The sequence below is a fragment of the Magnolia sinica genome, chromosome 5 (genome assembly GCF_029962835.1).
Source record: "Magnolia sinica isolate HGM2019 chromosome 5, MsV1, whole genome shotgun sequence".
Lineage (NCBI taxonomy): Eukaryota > Viridiplantae > Streptophyta > Magnoliopsida > Magnoliales > Magnoliaceae > Magnolia > Magnolia sinica.
In genome coordinates, this window is record NC_080577.1 from 28,587,845 (window position 1) to 28,609,014 (window position 21,170).

The 21,170-nt window shown below is 40.1% G+C and overlaps 1 protein-coding gene across 15 annotated transcripts in view; it reads left to right on the forward strand.

The window, feature by feature from the left end:
* The first annotated feature begins 1,485 nt into the window (after positions 1-1,485).
* Positions 1,486-21,170, forward strand: part of LOC131245863 (uncharacterized) — a 103,730-nt gene continuing 84,045 nt past the window's right edge. For 2 of the 15 annotated variants that reach the window (XR_009171019.1, XM_058245601.1), the window contains exons 1-2: positions 1,493-1,727; positions 5,853-5,940. Coding sequence is in view for 6 of the 15 variants with exons in the window: in XM_058245601.1 (XP_058101584.1) it covers positions 1,641-1,727; positions 5,853-5,940 (175 nt within the window). In the remaining 9 variants the exon portion in view is untranslated. Of the gene's footprint in view, positions 1,728-5,852; positions 5,941-21,170 lie in introns of those variants that run through there. The other 13 variants (XR_009171018.1, XR_009171016.1, XR_009171012.1 and 10 more) reach the window with 11 other exon arrangements.

Genomic DNA, 21,170 nt, shown 5'->3' on the forward strand with positions numbered 1-21,170 from the left:
TATGACTTGGCAAGGGGCAAAATCCCTCCCACCCGGTCCATCTGAAATCGAACAAATCCGAGAAAAAATACAGGAGATGAAGAGGAAGCAATAGAAGCAACAGAGGTTAGATCTTCCATCCACCAAGTTTTGGGACCTTTGTCCCTTTCTTGATACAAAAGCTACCTTGAGGCTTTGATGTCCGAAAATTTAAAAGATATGATGGTACAATGTGTCATATAGACCCCTAAGAGCATTATGTGGAGAGCTTAATGCCGTGGTAAGCAATGACGGAGCATTGATCCATTTGTTTCAGAAGAAATCCTTGAAAGGCGACGCGTTAAATTAGTATACGTCACTAGATTACCATCGAATCAGGACTTGAGAACAACTCTCTCAAGTATTTGTTGATCATTTCGCATATAATCTTAATTCAGCACCCAAAAGGGCGGATCTTGCTCCTTTAAGGTAAGAGGATGATTAATCATTATCAACTTACATTGGATGGTGGCGGGCCATAGATGCCAGAATAAAGATAATGGAGCGAATTTTCATAATTGTCTATTCGGCAAGCCCAGGTATATCTGGATAACTTGTCTCGCTCCATATGCGAACTTTACCCAACTCATCCGTGCTGGGGAATAATTTGAAGTCAGAATAAGGGTGAGAACAATCTTCCCTTGGTGCCCTCATCAAGCTTCCCTGGTACAACCAATAGTAGAAAAAAAGCCTACTGGATATAAGAATAGTGATGAAAGTGTTCTCATCCCCCACTCAATGGAAGAATATAATTTGGTCGCATCCGCTGAAGGCATACCATTCACTCATCAACAAGGACAACCCAACAACATCTAACCTAAGATGAAATCATAGTATCCCAATCACAGTTAGCAAATGGAACCCATAATACCCCCAATCCATTATGTCGTTACATACCTTTATCATCAATTATCTAAGAAGAGCTTCCTCTCCATGTAGTCCAATTTATTCATCTTTTTGTCCATCGACCATCAACTATCGTTCAGAGTTTAATTTATTCATCTTTTTGTCCATCGACCATCAACTATCGTTCAGAGTTTAAGCCTCGGCTTGCAGTGGACACCCTGGGAAGTTCAGTGCATGCAACCATAAATATTCAGGGGCATATGCGGTTAATGTAATTTTCAAAATCCCACGTAATATGCTCAACATAGTGGGCCGGCAGGTGTAATTAGGCGAACAAGCAGGAACGAGGTGAATGGCAGGCCAATAAGCTTATTTCACATGGACTTCTCAAGAAACGGTCTCATTTAAGGAGAGATGAATGAATCACCATTAAACTTTTATAAATCCTGATTTGGGTGGCTATGATATTTCAATCGTGAAATCTTCTCGGCACAGTCAATCTGCGACGAGGAGCAACATACCAATGGTCCGGATTACTCAACCATGGCCCCGGTGGTCATAATTGGATTTCAGGTGCTGCATAAGGCCCTGTTAGCCATTTTGGCTTAGAAGGGTATTTAGGTAATTATGACGCAGGGGTTTATTTCTCCCTCCATACATCAAAGGGTTAACGAGAAGCTATAAAAACCTCCCCACTCAATCCAATCAAACTCCGCTCACTCCAATCAGTCTTCTTCTCTAGAGAAAAATCCCCACCCATAGAAACCCTAAAGAAGATGCAGCGATGTTCGGGAGGAACGGTCGATCTCTCTCAGCTCCAAGCAACCATGCAAGCAATCGAGCAAGCCTGCAGTTCGATCCAGGTCCTTGTTCTAATCCCCTGCAATCTCACTCCAATACCTATTAAATTGATTGAGTTTACCTGATTTTAGATTAATCTGCAATTATCCTGTTTTGGATTTTCAATGAGTTCGCTTTCGAATTCGTTTAGTTGGATTATGCCAAAGATGGGTCTTTTACTGATCCTCAGGGTTTTATTTTTCAAAATTTTTGGTTGACTGTATACATTTGGATTGGCTGTTTTGTTATCTGATTCTCAATGCATTTGCATTGTTGCCGACAGACTGTGAGGTTAGAGTGTAGCACTGCTTATTTTCCAATCTTCATCAGAAGTGAAACTAAGCTGTCTTATGCAGTCAAATTTTGAATACCCACACATGTGTGTATATGTATATATGAGTAGGAGAATGCTCGCATGGTACCCGTATCAGAGCTATTGTGGTGGGTGACACCACGAGGAGCAGTTGGGAGGGGACGCCCAACCAATAAATCTGTCCAAATTTGTTTTGCGGCCAACTGTGTTGTGTATGTGTCATCCAATCCATGCATCTAACATGCCCCAGCAGGATGAATGTATTAGCCAACCCGCGATCCACTCATTCAAGATCCCTCTCAAGATCCCTCTAAGATGGGAAGATCAGCTCAAGATCTATCCAAGAGAGAAAGATTATCTCCCTTAGATGGTTTTCTTCTTATCACAGACTCAGAGAGATAATATCGGTGGAAGATATTGATGCTGATCTGTACATTGTAACTGACTGTTCTACAAAAAAGTTGAGAGAGAGAAAACCGTATCCTTGTGTGTCTCTCAGTTTATAGAACGGATATAATTCAGGCCATTTTGATACTTAGGTGGGCCATACCATATGAATTTAGCGGTTTTATGCATGATTTGACATTGTTCCCCACGGTGTGCTTGATTGAGGCTGGACTTGCTTGATTCTTGGGTTCTATAGAGAACATGAGGGGTTGAACGTGATGGATGGTGTGGATCCGATGCACACATAATATGGGTGGTGGGCACCATTATCTCCCTGTAGCATCACAGGTTTTGGTGGTACCAGTACCATTGGAGCATGCATTCACCTTCTTACACACTATTGCGAATGTGGGGCCCACCGTGTTGCGTGTATGCCATCCAACCTGCACATTAAGTGGACCCTACATTGACGATGGGATGCCCCCAAAATCAAGCATATCCAATAATTATGTAGGGTGCATTCACTTGATACTGGAACAAACCAACCCACTGCAACTTGTGGTGGTTCCGGGCTATTGTTGGGCCCACATGATGTGTGCGTCTGATCTGCTCCATCCATCATATTAACCCCCTCATGTTTTTTGTAGAGCCCAAAAATCAGGTCAATCCAAGTCTTGGGTGAGCCACACCATGTGGAGCATCTTCAAATCATGTGTAAAATGTCTAAGTTCACGTGGTGTGACCCACGTGAGTTTGCAATGGCCTTTTTTGTGTTCCTTCATCCTGGTGAGGCGTGTCTGATGAATGGCTTGGATGACATACACACAACATGGTGCTCCCCACAAACCTCCAGGTTGGTTTTATTGGTCGCTTGCCCCTCTCAATTGCCCCCTATGGTGCGGTTCACTTGAGTTTCCATTTAGGCCAAATTTTCATCCCATGGCCTAAGATTGAAAGGTGATCCCAATGGATGAGGCGGATTTGATGCATACATCATATGGGGCCTCACAATGGCCAAGTAGCATCACTAATAGTGGTTGTACTGAATCATGTGAGCATTTTCTATGGGTGCATGCATGTGATCATCATCATCATCATCATCTTACAGAGACAAAAATTCATGGAGAGATGGAGAAATCACACCAATGTGGAGAAATGTGTGTACGTTTGTGTGTGATCATCGTCATCATCTTACACGTATACACAAGCACATGGAGAAATGGAGAAATGACACCAATGTGGAGAAATGTTCACATAAATGATAAAACGCTGTATGTTAACATACAATGTTTTTATTGTCTGCTGATATGTCACTTGAGCTTAACATTCAAGCTGTGAAATGGTGGACAAACGTGGAGCTGAAATAGGGACAATCCACTCATCAGGTGAGCCACATGCAATATGTCTAGTCAGACCATTGGCTGTCAATTTATTTCAACAGTGCAGCCCTACTGGTGAATGGATCATTCTGGTGTTTGGTCCAAGTGATGTTTATGATGTGGCCCACATTTTGCGTGCTTGGATGCCATACAGAAGTGACACTTCTTCGGAAAATAAAAACATTGTATGTAAAGTTAGCATACAGCATTGTATGTGAACATTTCTCTTATATCTATAAAAATAATTTCATGTAATTAGACATTGCATCCATTTTCGGATGTCAAAGTTCCAGCAACCGTACCAAGAAAAAAAAAGTCCGAGTGAGGAAGCATCAAGCACTTGCTTCAAGCTCAGGTAGTCAGGTTATATATGTCTGTAAGGCAATGTTTGGATACCATGAATTCAATGTCAAACGATGGAAAAGAAAAAAGATTTTTCTTTAAAGTGATAATTTGTGTCATATGGATGGCAAAGGAAAAGGTGGATTCCACAAAATAATCATTACATTTTTCTATGATTTGAATTCTTGGCACCAGAAACTAGGTGACTTTCCTTATTCTTCAACCAAAAAAAAGGTGACTTCTGTGAGAAGACTATAAGATTCCCAGTTGCTATCCAAACAAGAACTCTTAAATGGAATCCATGTTTTGATTAGTGCTCATGGAAATCATCATTGAATTATTATAAAGTTTCCTTCTTTTTTTTTTTTTTCCCATACCAAAGAGGTCCTAAGGGAAAAATGGTGTGGTAGGTTTCATCCATGCGTATCTGCCCAAAAGAAGAAATAGAAAGACAACAAAAACTTTTGTTGCCTGGGTTGAGGTGATTCATAATGAATTTTTATTTTTTTTTATGAGTGAGACTGAAATGCTTTTCAAAAGGACAAGGAAAAATACGAAAGAGAGAAAAAAAAAAAAAACAAGGATACAACGAAGAGAGCCAAAAACTCAATCCCTCTAAGAGATAAACACACAACAAAGTCCCTTCACTAACAAACAACAACTGAAAAGTTTCAAAAAGTAAGATCAACTCTCTCACCAACAGTCCGGAGTTCCCTCCTTGAGACCCTATTCTTAGCAAGCTCATCAGCCTCAACATTAGCCTTGTTTGGGATGTGCATGAAACAGACCAGCTTAAGAGCTCCACCACTTCTTCTATGGATCTAGGAGGCTTCAAACATCTCACATTGCATTGCATAATAAGAAGATGAAATCTCAGCGAATCTGGGATCAGCCTTGGCCCGGTACACCATATTGTGTGGTAAAGGCAAAAAACAAGATACATAAAGGATGGTCCAAAGGGAAGGGAGCACATCAAGACCAAAGCTATCTCACACAAGGGCCAAGGTGAACTCAAAACCTTCTAAATGACTAGGTATCCTTAAACGAAAGAACCGACCCAAAGAAGAAAGGTAACAGAACACCTAAGCTATCAGAGGCTCCCAAATGGTATACTTCCAGTGGCTAGCACTAGAAGAGAGACCAACTCAGCAACCCAAAGCTCCAAAAAAGAGACAAGACGGAGTCACACCACCAAACAAAACGTGCAATGCAACCAAAGGCCAGCATAAAGTAACAACCCAAGACATGCGGATATGATTAATATTGGATGTCGTGTGAATAAGTTGAAATTATGTTTGATGTTAAATGATGAATAGTTGCATATGTGTTTCATATCATTTGCTACCATGAGGGATATGTCATTTTCTCTGATTGCTCAAGGCTGCATTCGGGCTCAGGTCGTGGGAAAAAATAATGCATGATTTTGGGGTTTCTACACTTGGTAGAATATCCGTACCAAGAAATGTTGTTCATGTGGATACGAAAGATTCCTTCCTTTCCGGTAGAACATGGGGGCCATTTTTCTCGATTTTTGGAGATTTACAATTGGTAGAATTTCAAAACTTACAATTTATTTTTCTCTGCTTCTGAAATTGCCATGAGCCAAATTCAGCCTAACTTCGTAGCTCCATATGGTCTATAAATTTTTGATCTCACAAGAATTTGACAGAGTAGAAATTTTGACTCATCCTTATTTTTATTTTAATGTTTATTTTATATTTTTGCAGATGCATATGAATCCAGCAGCAGCTGAGGCAACCATTTTAGCTCTCCGCCAGTCTCCTCAGCCGTATCAGTCATGCCAATTCATTCTTGGTATGTCAAGATTCGTTGAAAAGATCTTAGTTACATGTGTGGGCAGTTATTATTATTTGAGCTTAATAAATTTCTATGACCAATGCATATGCCTTTGAAAAGCAGAAGTACTCTCTCTCTTTATAATTTTCTTTTCTGAAGAAAAAAGTTAAGTGTGAATGGTAACTGGAAGAAACTTGTTTGCTAGTGTTGCCAAAAGAAAAGATGCTCCATTCAATGCATGGGAGGTTGTGTTCCGTGAATTTGTGTGTATCCTTCTTTTTGTTGCTTATTTATCTTGAATACATTTTTTACATGCCCTTCAGAAAAAAATTGTGTTCATCCTTCTTAGTTAGATCGATGGCCAGGTGAAAAATTCTTTGAAATTCATGGATTAGTAGAATTGGATGCTTTTGGAACAATGGAAAACAAATAAATTTGCTTGCCTACTTGTCCTAGACTAGTTACTGGCTTACCACTATAATGGGCATGCTCATTTTTGGTGAAGAGCTATTTAAAAAGTTTAAGTATTGGAAAATGCAACAACAGTGACTCCACTCTTCAGTTTATACCTGTATGTTTAGGTCCAGGTGCTGATGTTTATTGCTTCTTTTGTCTGAGATTGCTGCGATGGGATTAAGAATGAGTTGTTGTAACAAGTTTGAAAACTTGAATTGACCTGGAAACTGGTTAGATGGCTTTTGACTTTTGACTTCCCTGAGTTTTGAACAATCTGCTTAATAGCTTGATTTTGCTGATGCACAAGTATTAAAACATAAAAATATAGAGAATATAGTAAGGAAGTTGGTGTTTCTAAACCAAAACCTTCCAACAAAATCTGAGGTTATGCCCACCGATTCTTAACAATTACCGACAATGGAGATGTTGTTGCACTGTTTTGGGCTACATAGGTTTCAGCTAAGATATCATACTTGAGATTTGGGAAATGGTATTGCTTGTCAGATATTTGGAGAAGTGACTGCGAAGATACATGTAATTAAAAGAGTTAGATGTCTTGTTGGCTCTTGGGTGGAGGTTTTGGAAGTCTTTTCTAGATTCTAATGCTAGCATTGAGGGTGCTCCTTTTTGTTGGCAGGATCTTCTTTGCAATGGCTTAGCTTTATTATGGCCCTCGGGCTTTCTTTTTCTAATAAAGCATCATTTACTCATCAAAAGAAAAAAAGGGATAATGACCAAATAAGCCCTCAGTTATACTCCCTGGACCATTACCAGCTGCCCAATCCTTTTATTGTTATTATTATTTTTTTTTGCAGCCCAGTCCCCGTTTTCAATAAGCAATCTCATCTGCCCCCTACTGCAAGGAAATGGCAAGACGAAGTGAGTTTTTCATCTTCTAATGAAGATGAGTGTGCTCACATGTGCGCTTGTGGTAACTCACGTTAAGGTGGACCCCACCACATGGGTTTCGTGGAGCCAAAATTAGATTGTCCATCTAGTATTTTAGATGTCTAATGATTCTAAAGACACATGGATCAAATGATTCTACCCATCTGATTGATGCACATCAAATCAAGGGTAAAAAATGAAAGTTATTAACCATCAAATATTTAAATGGTAAAATAAAAGAGAAATGATGAATTTACTGTTTAGTGGTTGTGATTTTGAAAAATATACCATCCATGATAGGGCCTATTAAGTGGATGAATCTGATTGATGCATCATTTAGAGATATAGTAGCACAATAGCGTGAAGCGAATTGGCAACAGATTTGGGCGTGGGAGTGGGGAAGTGTCTATTTCAAAATGTAAACGAGTATAAATGGGTGAGCAGCGGGAGCTAGAGCAAGAGTTTGAAGTGTGATTCGAAGTGAGAGTGACACCTAGTTAGAAGGATCCTGCAATTAGAGATACATTGGAAACAATTATCTAGAGAAATGGATGAAATAAGGATATAAGAACTCAGCCTACTTCCATAAGATTGCAAACGCACATATGCTTGGAGGAGATCAAATCTTTTCTTTTTTTTTTGAAAGATACTATCAATTTATTAAAGCCAAAAGGGATGATAAGGTGTCATCCAGAAATAAGAGAAACAAGTCCCCAGCCCCTTACGTCAATCAAAGTTGGTGAAGAGATGATTCATGGGAAAGATGATATCTGTTCCAGTTTTGCGAACCATTTTAGAGATGCCATCTCCAAGGAATTTCCTGTTACACGGTGATTGGGTTGGATAGTCTTCCATTATATTTTGGATGATCAACGGGCTCTTTTAGAAGACCCTTTTAATTGTGAGGAAATTAAGTCTATGGCTTCCAATGCTAAAGGCGATTGGGCTCTTGACCTCTATGGTTTTCTCTGGCATTCTTTCAACAATGCTGGGATGTTGAGGATGATTTTTTGGCTGTGTTCAAGGTGTCCCATGATCAGTGTTCGAGTTGTCGGTATCGCTACAAGTTTCGCTGGCCAGAGATAAAGATATAATATCGTTATCGCCGATAATATCGCCGATAACCGGAAATGCAGGAAAAAAGGGGGAAACATGGAGAAAATGGTAGAATTTTTCAGTGAAACTTTAGGACATGCATGAAGACATATATTTACATATTCATGAATGAAAAAATTGCAAAAAAAAATAAAAATGCATTACATGATAAGTTTTCATTTAATGGAACACAAAAAGCATGCGATCCCATAAAAAATCACTTTAATAGCAATCAAAATGAGTTTATATATTACAAATGCAACTGGCATACAGTAATTAAGACATGTAAAAGTGAATGAACTCAAAGAAACCAAATCAAGGATGGATTGGATTATCCAATTAGGTGTGGTTTTTGCATGATAGAGATGTACGTAACAAATCCACTCCTACCATCTGTTTTGAAAGGCCATAATAGGACAATGTTCTAAAAGTTAGGCAGATCCAAAAATCTGGTGGTGGGCCATACCACTGTTTTTAATGGTGGGCATTTAATCACCACTGTTTCCCTTAGTGTGGTCCACCTGAGATGCAAATATGTCTTATTTTGGACCCATGCCTTAAAATTATCTATCAAAAATAAATGGACGACATTGATAAAATATTTATCATTATGATGACCCCACAGAACATCGACCCATTAATCCACAGATACAAACGAGTGACACATGTGCACTGTATAAATCAATATGCTTATCGTACTGAATCAACTGTGTGGGACCCATTGTGATTTATGTATTTTATCCACCCCATCCATCCATTTTACAAGATAATTTTAAGGCTTGATCCCAAAGATGAAGCATATCCAATGCTCAAATGGACCACACCACAGGAAACAATGTGAATTGAACATGCCTAACGTTGAAAAATCATTAGGGGCCACAAAAGTTTTGGATCCATGTCATTTTTGTATTTTACCTTCATCTATCTCCGTGTGATCTTATGAACAACATGAATGACAAATAAACACCACTGTGGGCCATAGCTCCTGGGAAGGTTTCAACTTGGATGACAAATAAACCTCCCTGGTCCACGTGATGTTTATATACATTCAAACTGTTCATGGTCCCATTCCTGCTGGGATGAATTGAAAATAAATAAATAATAATAATAATAATAATAAAAAATAAATAATACCCCGCGTATTGACTCCCACCCACTTAGTGGTGCAAGGAGTAGAGTGGATTATGTGCAACTTTAGCTTGACATAAGACAGTACAACACTTACAGTGGGGCCACGTTGATATATTTATTGTATATCTATCCTGTTCATCTATTTTAAAAAATCAATTTAGGGTATAATCTCAAAATTGGAGCAGATTCAAATCTTTGGTGGACCTTTACATAAGAAACAGTGGTGATTGACCATTAAAACCTTCTCATGGGTTACAAAAGTTTTGGACCAACCTGATATTTGTTCTTTTCCATTCATAAAGGTTTATGTGACCTTATTAATGGGTTGGATGAAAAATAAACATTACAAAAACATTAATGTGGGCTTGAAGAAGTTTTTAATGGTGGAGGTTCAACCACCACTCTTCCTTAAAATATGGCCCAACTTAGTTTTCTATCTGCTTCATTTTTGGGCTAGCGTCTTATAATGATCTGGAAAAACTTATGGTCAGCATGGATAAAAAATAAATACATCAAGGTGAGCCCGCCGTGAGAGCCGCACCATCATTTGTAAAGCGTAATTGCACCGAGTTCACGCTCTCAAAAGAGAGCTTTCCTCTGCGCTGGTGTACCAAGTAGTTGGGTGCATTGACGTTGGCAAGTTCTGTGGGTCCCATCATGAGGTATGTGTTATATCCAAACCGTTCATTTATTTTATGAGCTCGTATTAAGGCTTGATTCGAAAAATAACACAGATATAAAGATCAAGTGGACCACACCGCAAAAAGCAATGGGGGATTGAACGTATACCATTGAAACCCTTTTGGGGGTCACAGAACTTTTAGATCAATATTATATTTGTTTTTCCTCTTAATCCAGGTATTTTTGACCTTATGAACAGATTAGATTGAAAATAAACTTTATGGTGGGCCTTACGAATGTTTTAACGGTGAAAATCATTACCCACTACTATTTCTGGGGTGGTCCATTTGAGCTTTGGATATGATTTATTTTTTGACTCGTGCTCTAAAATCATCTTGAAAAATGAATGAACGGTATGGATGTAATAAATACATCATTTTGGGGCCCATTTAACTTTGATCTCCTTTGAACCGTTCGTACAACTCGGAGCTCGAGAAGCATTAGCGCTTGTCATCGCATGACACGTACCCAAGCTTGCCTTCCCTTTCGTCTCGTCTTCTCCGGAAAACTTCAATCGTTTTTTCCGCATGAAAAAAATCCCAAATCTTTCCCAAAACTTCTCTCGTTTTTCAAATCCTAACCCAAATCCCCTTCAACCTCGCTGGAATTGGGGTCGAATCTATTCTTTTCAAAGAAAAAAAAAAAAAAAAAGGAGATTTCTTACCTCTGAAAATCCGGCGCTATCGACCGTGATTGGCCCACCAAATCCATCCGAAAGCCACTCCCGCAGGCAGATTTTGAGAAAAAAATGGTAAGAGATTTTTTTTTTTTCTGCATCTATTTTGTTTTTTCGAAATAATAGGAAGAGTTGTCGCTGATACTATTTTTTTCCCGATAAAATCGAAAATATCGCCGATATTTCGTCGACATTAGGAAGAGAAACGAATTTTTGGTGTTTCGGTATCGCCGGTCCAGCGACACCGATAATATCGACGATATTATCGATTTTTCGTTGACAATGGAAACACTGCCCATGATTGGGTAGATATCGGCAGGTCTTATGGGACATCTTTCATTTCATTAATTCCCAAGTTGGAGAGGGTTGAGGCTATTTCGGAGTATAGACTGATTAGTCTCGTCGAGAGAGATAAGATGATTGCAATGGCTCTTGCCGTGAGGTTGGGAAAAGCTATTAATAGGGTGATATCCAATTCCCATTGCTAAAAAAATGGTGATATCCAACTATCAAATTGGCTTCATTTGGGGTAGAATGGCCTTGTGACGCCCCTTCTCTGCTAATGTATTGGTGAATTTTCATTTTAGAAGTGGTCGCCTGCCGCCTAGGTTTTCTTTTCAAGGTAGATATGGCTAAGCATGTGACTGCATTAATTGGGTGTTTTTCTTGTATTAATGAGTTGCATGGGATTTGAGACCAAATAGCAAAGTTGGATTACTGCTTATATTTCCTTTTAAATTGTTTTCAATGATCATCAATGGCTCCCTAGAGGGCTTCTTCAAATGCAAATGTGGTATTCTGCAAGGGGATCCTTTATCTCCTCTTCTTTTCTCGATGTGGCCGCAACCTTGCTGAAACTTCCCAGGAGGAATGTGTTCCAGCAATGAGGAGGCAGTGATAACCCATGCCCAGCTTGCAGTGGACACACCATGCTTTTTGGAGATGGTACGATTGAAGAAAATGTTGCTTTCTGTGATATTCTTTTATGCTTTGATGTGGTTTTGGGATCAAGGGTAAATCTTATCTGACCAAAAGCTCCATCACAGGGATCAACTTGGATGTCACTGTGGTTGCAGATATGGCAATGGAAGTTGGTTGCAAGGCCGTGACATTTCCAATTAAACATTTGGGAATTGCAATTGTTTCATGCATGCCTGGTAAGGAGGCTTGGGATGGGGTGATTTTGAATCAGTGGGGGACGAGCAGAAAAGGTAGATTACTTGCATTTGGGGGTAGAATTTTCTCATAAAATCAGTTATAGAAAGTCTTCTAGTGTATTAGCGATGCATTATTGTCCAGTCAAAGTTGCCACACAGATCGAGGCGATTCAGAGAAGTATTTTGTGGAAAGACGATGAAGATAGCCATAAGTTTTACTGGGTTGCTTGGGATACTGTTTGCAAAATGGTGCTGGATTTTGGGTAAATGTGGTGAAGACTCTGTTGTGAGGAGCTTCTTGATTGCAAGATATGGTACATTAGACAATGGTTAGGATATCAATCAAGCTTCGTGGAGGGAAGAGTCAAATATTTGGCAAGCTATTTCCTATGCTCTGCTCTTTTGCCACAATCTTGTTTGCTTTAGAGTTTGTTGTGGTGACTAGGTGCATTTTTGGGAAGATACGTGGCATCCAGGAGGACCCTTTGTGACAAATTTGAATCCCTTATTCAGAAAGGGGGATGATTTTGCCCAATGTTTGTTTGTTTTTTTGGGAGGTAACAACAAAAAATTATAAACAGGAAGTGGCAGTAAGCACAAGAACTACACAACAGGGAGCAAGCCAGCCAGCTAAATTTACAGAAAAATTCAATCAACACCCCCCCGCGCACGGAAGCAATAACCATGCCCCTTGTGCACATCTTAACCCACCCCAAACGATGACTCAAGTTTCTAAAACATCTTCCTTTTCATCTCAGCCTGCCCAATAAACAGTGCCACCAAGTGCTTTTCATCTCCTTTCCAACCTCCATCCCATGCCAAACTCAGGGTAGCCCGAGAGACGTTGAACATGTGAAGAAAATAGTTCCATTAACTACTAGCAAATGGGCAGTGAAGGAATAGATGATTAACTGTCTCCATATTGGCCATACACATGACACGAACATTTGGAAGCACCATCCCCCTTCTTTGAGGATTATCCATAGTTAATACCCTCTCCCTTCCAACAAGCCACGCGAAAGCAGCTACTCTTGGTGGAGCTCCATAGGTCCAAACATACTTAGTAGTTTTGATGATCCCATCTGTTCCATTACTGTGCAATAAATTATATCATGACCACATGGAGAAGCAATCAGACTTCTCACATTGTCAAAACATCCTATCTTTTTCCCAGTGACTGGGCGACAAACATTAATGAGATTTAGTAATGAGACTAATTCATCAATCTTGTCCTTGGACAATAATAACTGACATGGAGGCGCCCACAACCAAGATTCGCCACTTCTGCAAAAGCAAAGAGCTATTGAGACTTTTCGATCCACAGAAAGGCGCGCAATTCTCGGGAATAAAGATAGCATATGTTTCTCCCCAACCCACACATCTTCTCAAAAACGGATATTTTCCCCATCACCAAACACAAACTCCACCTCTTGAGTAAAGTGGCCTTTTACAGAAATAAAGCCTTTTCAAATTGCCGAAGCCCTATACAACAAAGGATCCTTAATGCACCATCCACCTTCGCTACATCCATACTTGCTAGATACAATGTCCTTCCTAAAAGCACCTTCCTTCATCCCAAAATGCCATAGCCATTTAAACAATAACGCTCTATTCATATTTCCCAGATCTCTTATACCTGCCCTGCCTTCATCATATACCCTTTACAAACCATCCTTGCTGTTTGTTTATTGTGTGGGGCGGATTTGGAATCGGTCAATCACCTAGTCCTCCATTGCTAATTTTCCTTCAAGGTGTGGCTTGATGTTCTTTCCAGATTCAATATCTGTTGGGTTATGCCAAGTTCTATAGGTGAGTTCCTTATGGCCTGGCATGGTGTGGACGTTGGGAAGGATAGGAAGGATTTGTGGCAGCTATGTGTGTTGGCAAGTCTATGTGCAATTTGGGAAGAGGGGTACAGAAGGTGTTTCCTTAATATTAGCCATTGCGTTGATTGGGTTTTAGGAAGGGTTTGGGGTTTTGTTTGGGAATGGGGCTGATGTGTTTGTGGGAAGCATTTTAAAATTGTTGGTAGGTTTTTGGCTTTTTGTTCTTGTGGGGTTGCTGTTTTTTGTGAGTTTGATGTAATTGTGGGTAGGTTTTGGGTTTTTTGTTCTTGTATTTTTTGTTGCATGTTGACGCCCTTTTTTGGGGGTGTGGGTGGTGTGTGTTTTAGACCTCTTTTATCAGAGAGTGGAGATTAGCATTTTAGTGAGGTTACTGGAGCTGTTACAATGGTCTATATTCTCTATTGTGGGTCAGATTGCCACATCGATATCCGATGTGATGGGTTTGTTCTTATTTCTTAGCGAGATCTTTATCTCATCAGTTATCTGGATGCAACAGCAGTGGATCTGCGATTCCCTTCAGATGCTCCATGAGCTGCGCTGACAAAGAGACAGTCAGCCACTTGTTGATTCACTGCTGTGTTCTTAGGGAGGACTGGACGTGCGTTATCAATAGATTTGAAATGAGTTAGATGTTCCCTGATTCCATAGATTCACCTTTTTGTCTCCTCCGTTGGGTTCTTTAGATAGTATGTGTACTTAAGGGGCTCAAGTTGGAGACTATGATGTGCTGAAGGGGGGTAGAACTGTTTATCACCTCTTTCTTAGGAGAATTCTTAAAGATGGGGAATTGGTAGGCCAATGGACATATTGGATAGATTAAACTAAGTCTATTTGACATTGATTATGCAGGGGTAAAAAAGAGTTTGGTTTTGAGGTTGCCATGGGTGTTTATGGCTGAGTAATTATTTTTCCATGTTACCATTTCTCATGGGGTCATGTCTCCTCCATCTAAGGTGTTCAATGCTCTTGCTTCTCTAAAAATTTCATCCTTTTGTTGGACGAAGGTGACTGGTCCTAACATTTGATCATCTCAGTAGACGATGTCATTCCTCTAACACTTGCTTTTTGCATTGAAAAGAGGAGTGGATTAACCTTCTTAATCATTGTATGCAGTGTTCGTGTTGTTGACGATTTGTCGATATTATCGCCGATAATATTGGTGTCGCTGCACTAGCGACACCGAAACCCCAACTTTTCGTCTCTCTACAGAATATCATCGAAATTTTCGGCGAGAACTCATTTTTCGGCGATATCATCGATAAAAATGGGTTCTCGCCGTGAATATCGGCGTGGTGTGGCTGAAATAAAGGGAAAAAAAAACTTCAATTTCACGATTTTCGTACCTGATCGGAACTTGGAAGAACAGAATCCCTTTGGCCTCGATCAATAGCCCTGATGGGTAAGAAAAACCTACAAATTTCCCCTCGATTTGGGTCTGATTTAGAGTTTTGAAACCCTCGGTCAAAAACCCCTCAGCAAGAAATACTCTCGCTTTGATATTTTTGTGTTTTTTTTTTTTTTTGAAAAAAAAACAACTTTGAGCCTGGGAAGTTGATGCGGTTGCGTACCAAGGAAGCGGATTGGTTGGTGTACCTCACACTAGCTATATAGCTATTGTAGGTACGTGTCGTGTGAAGACGAGCACTGACACTCCTCAAGTTCCGAGTTGTACGAACAGTTCAAGGAGATCAAAGTTACATGGGCCCCATAGTGATGTATTTATTATATCTACACCGTTCATCTATTTTTAGATATCATTTTAGAGCATTATGCAAAAGATGAATCATATCCAAAGATCATCTGTACCACACCATAAATAGCAGCGGAGATAATGATTTCACCGTTAAACAATTTTTAGGGCCCACCATAACATTTATTTTACATCCAATCTGTTCATAAGGTTAAAAACACCTGAATGAAGAGGAAAAACAAATTTCATATTGTTCCAAAACTTCTGTGACCCCAAAAAGGGTTTCAATGGTAGACGTTCAATCCCCACTAGTTTTTGTTGTGTGGTCCACTTGATAGTTAGATCTGTCTTATTTTTTGTCCCAAGCCTTAAGACGATCTCACCAAATGGATGGACGGTTTGGATATAACACATATCATGGTGGGCACAAGGAACGTTGACCAGTAGCACCTCTTTACTGGCAACATCAGTAAGCAATATGCATCCCCCGCGAATTGCCAAAGGGAAGCGGATTGGGTACAACCCCGACAACACCTAGCTGTGGGGCCCACCGTGATGTATAATTTTTATCCATGCTGTCCATCCATTTTGAAAAATCATTTTATGTGATGAGCCCAAAAATGGGACAGATTGAATGCCCAAGTGAACCACACCATAGGAAACAGTGGGGACTGACTGCCTAGTGCTGAAAACCTCTCGGGGGCCACAAAAGTTTTGGATCAAGCTCACGTGTATGTTTTTCTCACGATGTGGGCCACCTGAGATTAGGATCTACTTCATTATTGGGCCGTGCGCTCAAATGAGTTGGCAACAAAGATGGACCGTGTAGATATACAACGCATACATTGAGGTGGGCCCATGGTCAGGGTCCCACCCACATCCCTATCCTTGGAAAACTTGCTAGGTCCACTGTATTGTTTTGTTAACCCTTCGAACCGTCAATAAGGTGTCATAAACTCGGAGGAACAAAAATAAAAAATAAAAAAAATAAAAAAATCAGTTTGAACTAAAACTAATGGTAGGCCCACCATAAGTTTTCAATGGTCAATCACCACTGTTTCCTATGGTATGGTCCACATAAGATTGGGATCAACTTCATTTGTGGGATTGTGCGTTAAAATGATCTAGAAAAATGGATGGACGGACATGGATATACAACACATTAAATGGGCTCCATTAAATGAAAACTTATTATGTAATGCATTCATTTTGTAATTTTTTAATTCCTAAATATGCAAATATGTGTATTTACGCATGTCCTGGAGTTTCACTAAAAAATTCCACTATTTTCTCCATGTTCCCCCCACGTTTTCCTGCATTTCTGGTTATCAGCGATCTTATCGGTGATAACGATATAATATCTTTATCTCCGGCCAGCGAAACTTGTAGCAATACCGACAACTCGAACACTGATTGTATGATGAGACGTAAAAGTGGAGTTTCCTCCTTGTGTCTATTCCGAAATGCATTTTTTGGAAAAATACTTGTTTTGTTCGTTTGGCAAGAGAACCTTTTAGTGGAAGGAGGAGAATGTTACTCTAGGTTACTAATGGGGTATATTGAACTAAAGAACTGGATCTTTAGGAATGGAAGTTTTAACTGTGTCCAAGATTGTAGAAAGAATTATGAATTGCATCATTCATAGGGCTTGATGTAAGAAAAGAGTTTGTGGGGTTAGTCTTCTTCTTCTTCTTCTTATTTTCTTTTGAAATTAGAATCTAGAATGCCTTTGATGCGGCTAATCCCATTCGTTTGAACTGAAGTTAAGTGGAAGTAGAAGGTAGTGTAATTAAGTTGATGTTCTTTCGTTTGTCTTGCAATGGTGACTCAAATGATGTGGAGTTGGTGGTGATCAAAACTGGAGTGGAAATTTACTCAAAAGGACTTCTTTGGGACTTACACTTTGTTAGGCCTTTGATGGTGGATGCGTTTTGCAAACTTGTTTGGTCCCATGGAAGCTAGCTTTCTTAATAAATGAGATTAGATGGTTGACCTCTTTTATGCTTATTTCATTTACTCATGTGTATATGGGAGTCAATGCCATTGCAATTCTCTAACAAAGGGTTGCTTTTTGGAATCCTTAGTTTGCATTAGTGATTCCTATCCCTTACCTTGATTGGTCTGTGGCCCACCCTTGTTAGTGAATTCTCTCTTCTGTTCCATGTGAGAAAAAAAGTTCTCCTTAAGGGATTAGTCCTTTGTTGGATACCATTAAATTATATTAGATGGTAGCTTGAGGAGTTACCTAGGCTGGTTGGAATTCTTGGCGTTTTTAGCATGACAGGAGTGATTGGGGTTGCTTTCTTGGACTTTGTTGGGGTAAGTGATTCCAATGAGGCGGAGGTTAAGTTGATGCTCAAGGCCTAAAAGGAGTAAGATATTTTTGTAGGATCATTTGGGGGGTCATTTGATTTTAGGAGTGATATGTGGCAAATGCTAGGCTTTAGCGGTAAAGGTGAATTCATGTCCTTGGAGTCTTGTTTGGATTATTGACATTTCCCGTACAACTAAGATTTTAGTCTTTCTCCTAGTGTGACTGTTGCCAATGTTAACTTAAGAGGAGGTTTATAGGGTTACAATTTTCTTTATATTGAGCAATCTCTACCCAAATGAGCGAGGAAATTAAAGTATGTAGTATACTTAGTTTTTATGTGCTTATGTGCTCTTTGGTGTGTAATAACGCAATTGTTACACTTCAGGTGTATAGTTTAATATTTGATCTTACTTGTTCCCACTTCCAAAAGTTGGTGTGGATAACTTAAAAGACTTTAGTCCTATAAGTCTCATTGGGGTCTCATATAAGATTTTAGCCAAAATCCTAGCCTCTAGGTTCCAGATGGTCCTAGAAATGTCATCTCCAAATCCCAAGGCTCTTTTGTAACGGGGAGATAGATCTTGGATTGCACTCTCGTAACTCACAAGTGTATTGACTTTCGGCCCACAGAAGGCAAAATAGGCATAATCTGCAGGCTGGATATTGAGAAGTCCTTTGATCATGTTGATTGAGAATTTCTTGATTACATGTTGAGGGGGTTGGTTTGTGGGCAAAAGGGGAGAAATCGGATCTAGGAGTGCATTCGATTTGATTGGCCAGATTCTTTGATTTCGTAAACTAGTCCCCAAAAGGCTTCTTCAAGGTATTGAGAAACCCGCTCTCCTTGTTCCTCTTCATGGTGATTGTAGACCCCTTAGCAAAATGTTGGATAAAGGTGTTTCGACTAGCCTTATCAAATAGTACAAGGTGGTGAACATGGGAGCTCAAATATCTCTCTAGTTCGCCGATGGCACCATTTTGTTTTGCGATGCAAATGAAGTCTTGGCAAACAATTTGAGGAAAAATGTGAGATGTTTCAAAGAGGTTTCTAGTCCAAAGGTAATCTATTTAAAGCGAGCTTTTGGGTATTTGTTTGGAATTTGTGAGACTGGTGGGGATCTTGAGGTGTGGCGCGTGTTCTTTCCCCTTAACTCGGCTTGCTCCTTTGCGTTGGTGTACCTATAAAGCACCTTTGGTACAAGGTCATTGAAAGAGTAGAAAGGAAACTATTTATGTGAAAGAGTAGATACTTCTTCTAGGGTGGGCGGTTAACGTTATAAAAGGTCATTATTAAACTTGCCAATATACTTTTGTCTCTCTTTAGATGCCCAAGATCAGTTTTGGATAGATTGTGTAGACTAAGACAAGACTTTGTGTGGCGTGGAGCCGAAAACAAGCATAAATTTCATCTTATGAAACGGGATGATGTGTGCAAACCTTTAGCGAGCATGTATAAGGGACTTGTCTATCATGAACAACGCCTTTCCTGGAAAATGGATTTGGAGTCTCAACTTGGAAGAAGGAAGCTTGTGGAGAGAAATAATCACTAGAAAATATAATGTCCAGGATGGGGGATAGTGGGTTAGAGATTCTTCTCTCTACAAGGCATCCGGTTTATGGAAAATGGTTGCCAATGTGGCTCTGATGTTCCAAGAAGGGATCTTCTCTCTTGCTGATGGTTTGCTGATCCGGTCTTGGGGAGACTTGTGGAATGGTGACATACCTCTTCAGTTGGAGTTTCCAAGGTTTGCTTGGGTCCATACAGAAAAGAACATCACTTTGGCTCGCTGCTTCTCCATTTGTGGAGGTGCTGTTTTGTAGTCCCTCCCTCGAAGGAACCTTTTGGATGAGGAAGTGGATGATTTTATTAGGCTCTTAGAGCATCTTAATGGATGTTTCCCCTCCTTGGGTGAAAATGATAGGCTTGTGTGGATTAAAAACTAATCCGCTCTCTTCTTGGTCTGCTCTTTTTATGAGATGCTTTGGGGACCTCTTCTGGGAGAGATGAGGTACTAGCAGTGTTCGAGTTGTCGATGTCGCTACAAGTTTCGTTGGCCGGAGATAAAGACATAATATAGTTATCGTCGATAACCGGAAATGCAGGGAAAAAGGGGGAAGCATGAGGAAAACGGTGGAATTTTTTAGTGAAACTTCATGACATGCCTAAAAATACATATTTGTATATTCAGGAATGAAAAATTTGCAAAAAGAATGCATTAAATAATAACTTTTCATTTAATAGGGTCCAAAAAGCATGCACTGTCATAAGAAATCACTCCAACAATAACCAAAATGAGTTTATATAATACAAATGCAGCTATCTTACAATAATTAAGACATGTAAAAGTAAATGAATTAAAAAAGTACACCTTTCTAGCCATATTTCATCCCCACATGAAGTGATGAGGTGGCTCATAGTAATCATCTGGATCCGTTGTAGTTGGGCGTGGTACTGTTGCCTAACATATTGGCAGTACTGTTCCTAGGTCATCCTCTGCTCGTATCAATTGATGAACTCCCTGATGTACCTCTGATAGTCGTCCCCCTGCAACTGTACGAGTACGCCCAGACGTGGTTACTGCTTGACATGGATCGACGACATTTGTTGAGTAGGGTCCTGAGGGAATAGATCAAGTCCAACTCTGACTCCTTGGTAGTATTGTTGCTAGTCATACCGGTACTTCGAATATCCTCCTGTCAAAGGTTCATAACTTGAAGAAATATCTACCGGTTGCTCGTATCTATGGGTAGATAAGTGTGACTGAATATCTGAGCCGCCATGCCCATACCCGTGATATCCCCCATGCGCATAAGGTGGGACAGAAGCGGAGCTCCCCTGCTTTGAATTGATGTTCATAGATGACAAGCTGCGTGCAAGAGCATCAGCCGCTGCACGTCCGGCTTTCTTCTTCGAATGATGCTAAAAAATATATGTGGGCTCTGATGCTCTCACCCTTGATGGTGAACGAGATCCATGGTCTTCGTCTTGAGTGGTATGGTCAAAGTATTGCTCCTCAGTGAACTGGCCAACTGACTCTGACCTGTTGTGTACCTCCCACCACTGCCACCTTTGCCCCTAATAGTACTACCTACATTAGTGCCGGTGCCTCCATCCCCTCATCACTGCTATCGTTGCTGCCGTCGTCCCCACGACTAGTGTTGAGTCGGGGTTAAGTCTCATCATCATCACTCACTACGACTTGATGATGGGGAGGGGGCCGTGAAGATGCTTCCTCACCCTCATTGGAATGTGCCAAACTCCTCACAAAAGGATCAAAGGAGTCTGTATCTGCCCCCTATTAGCTTACTACTT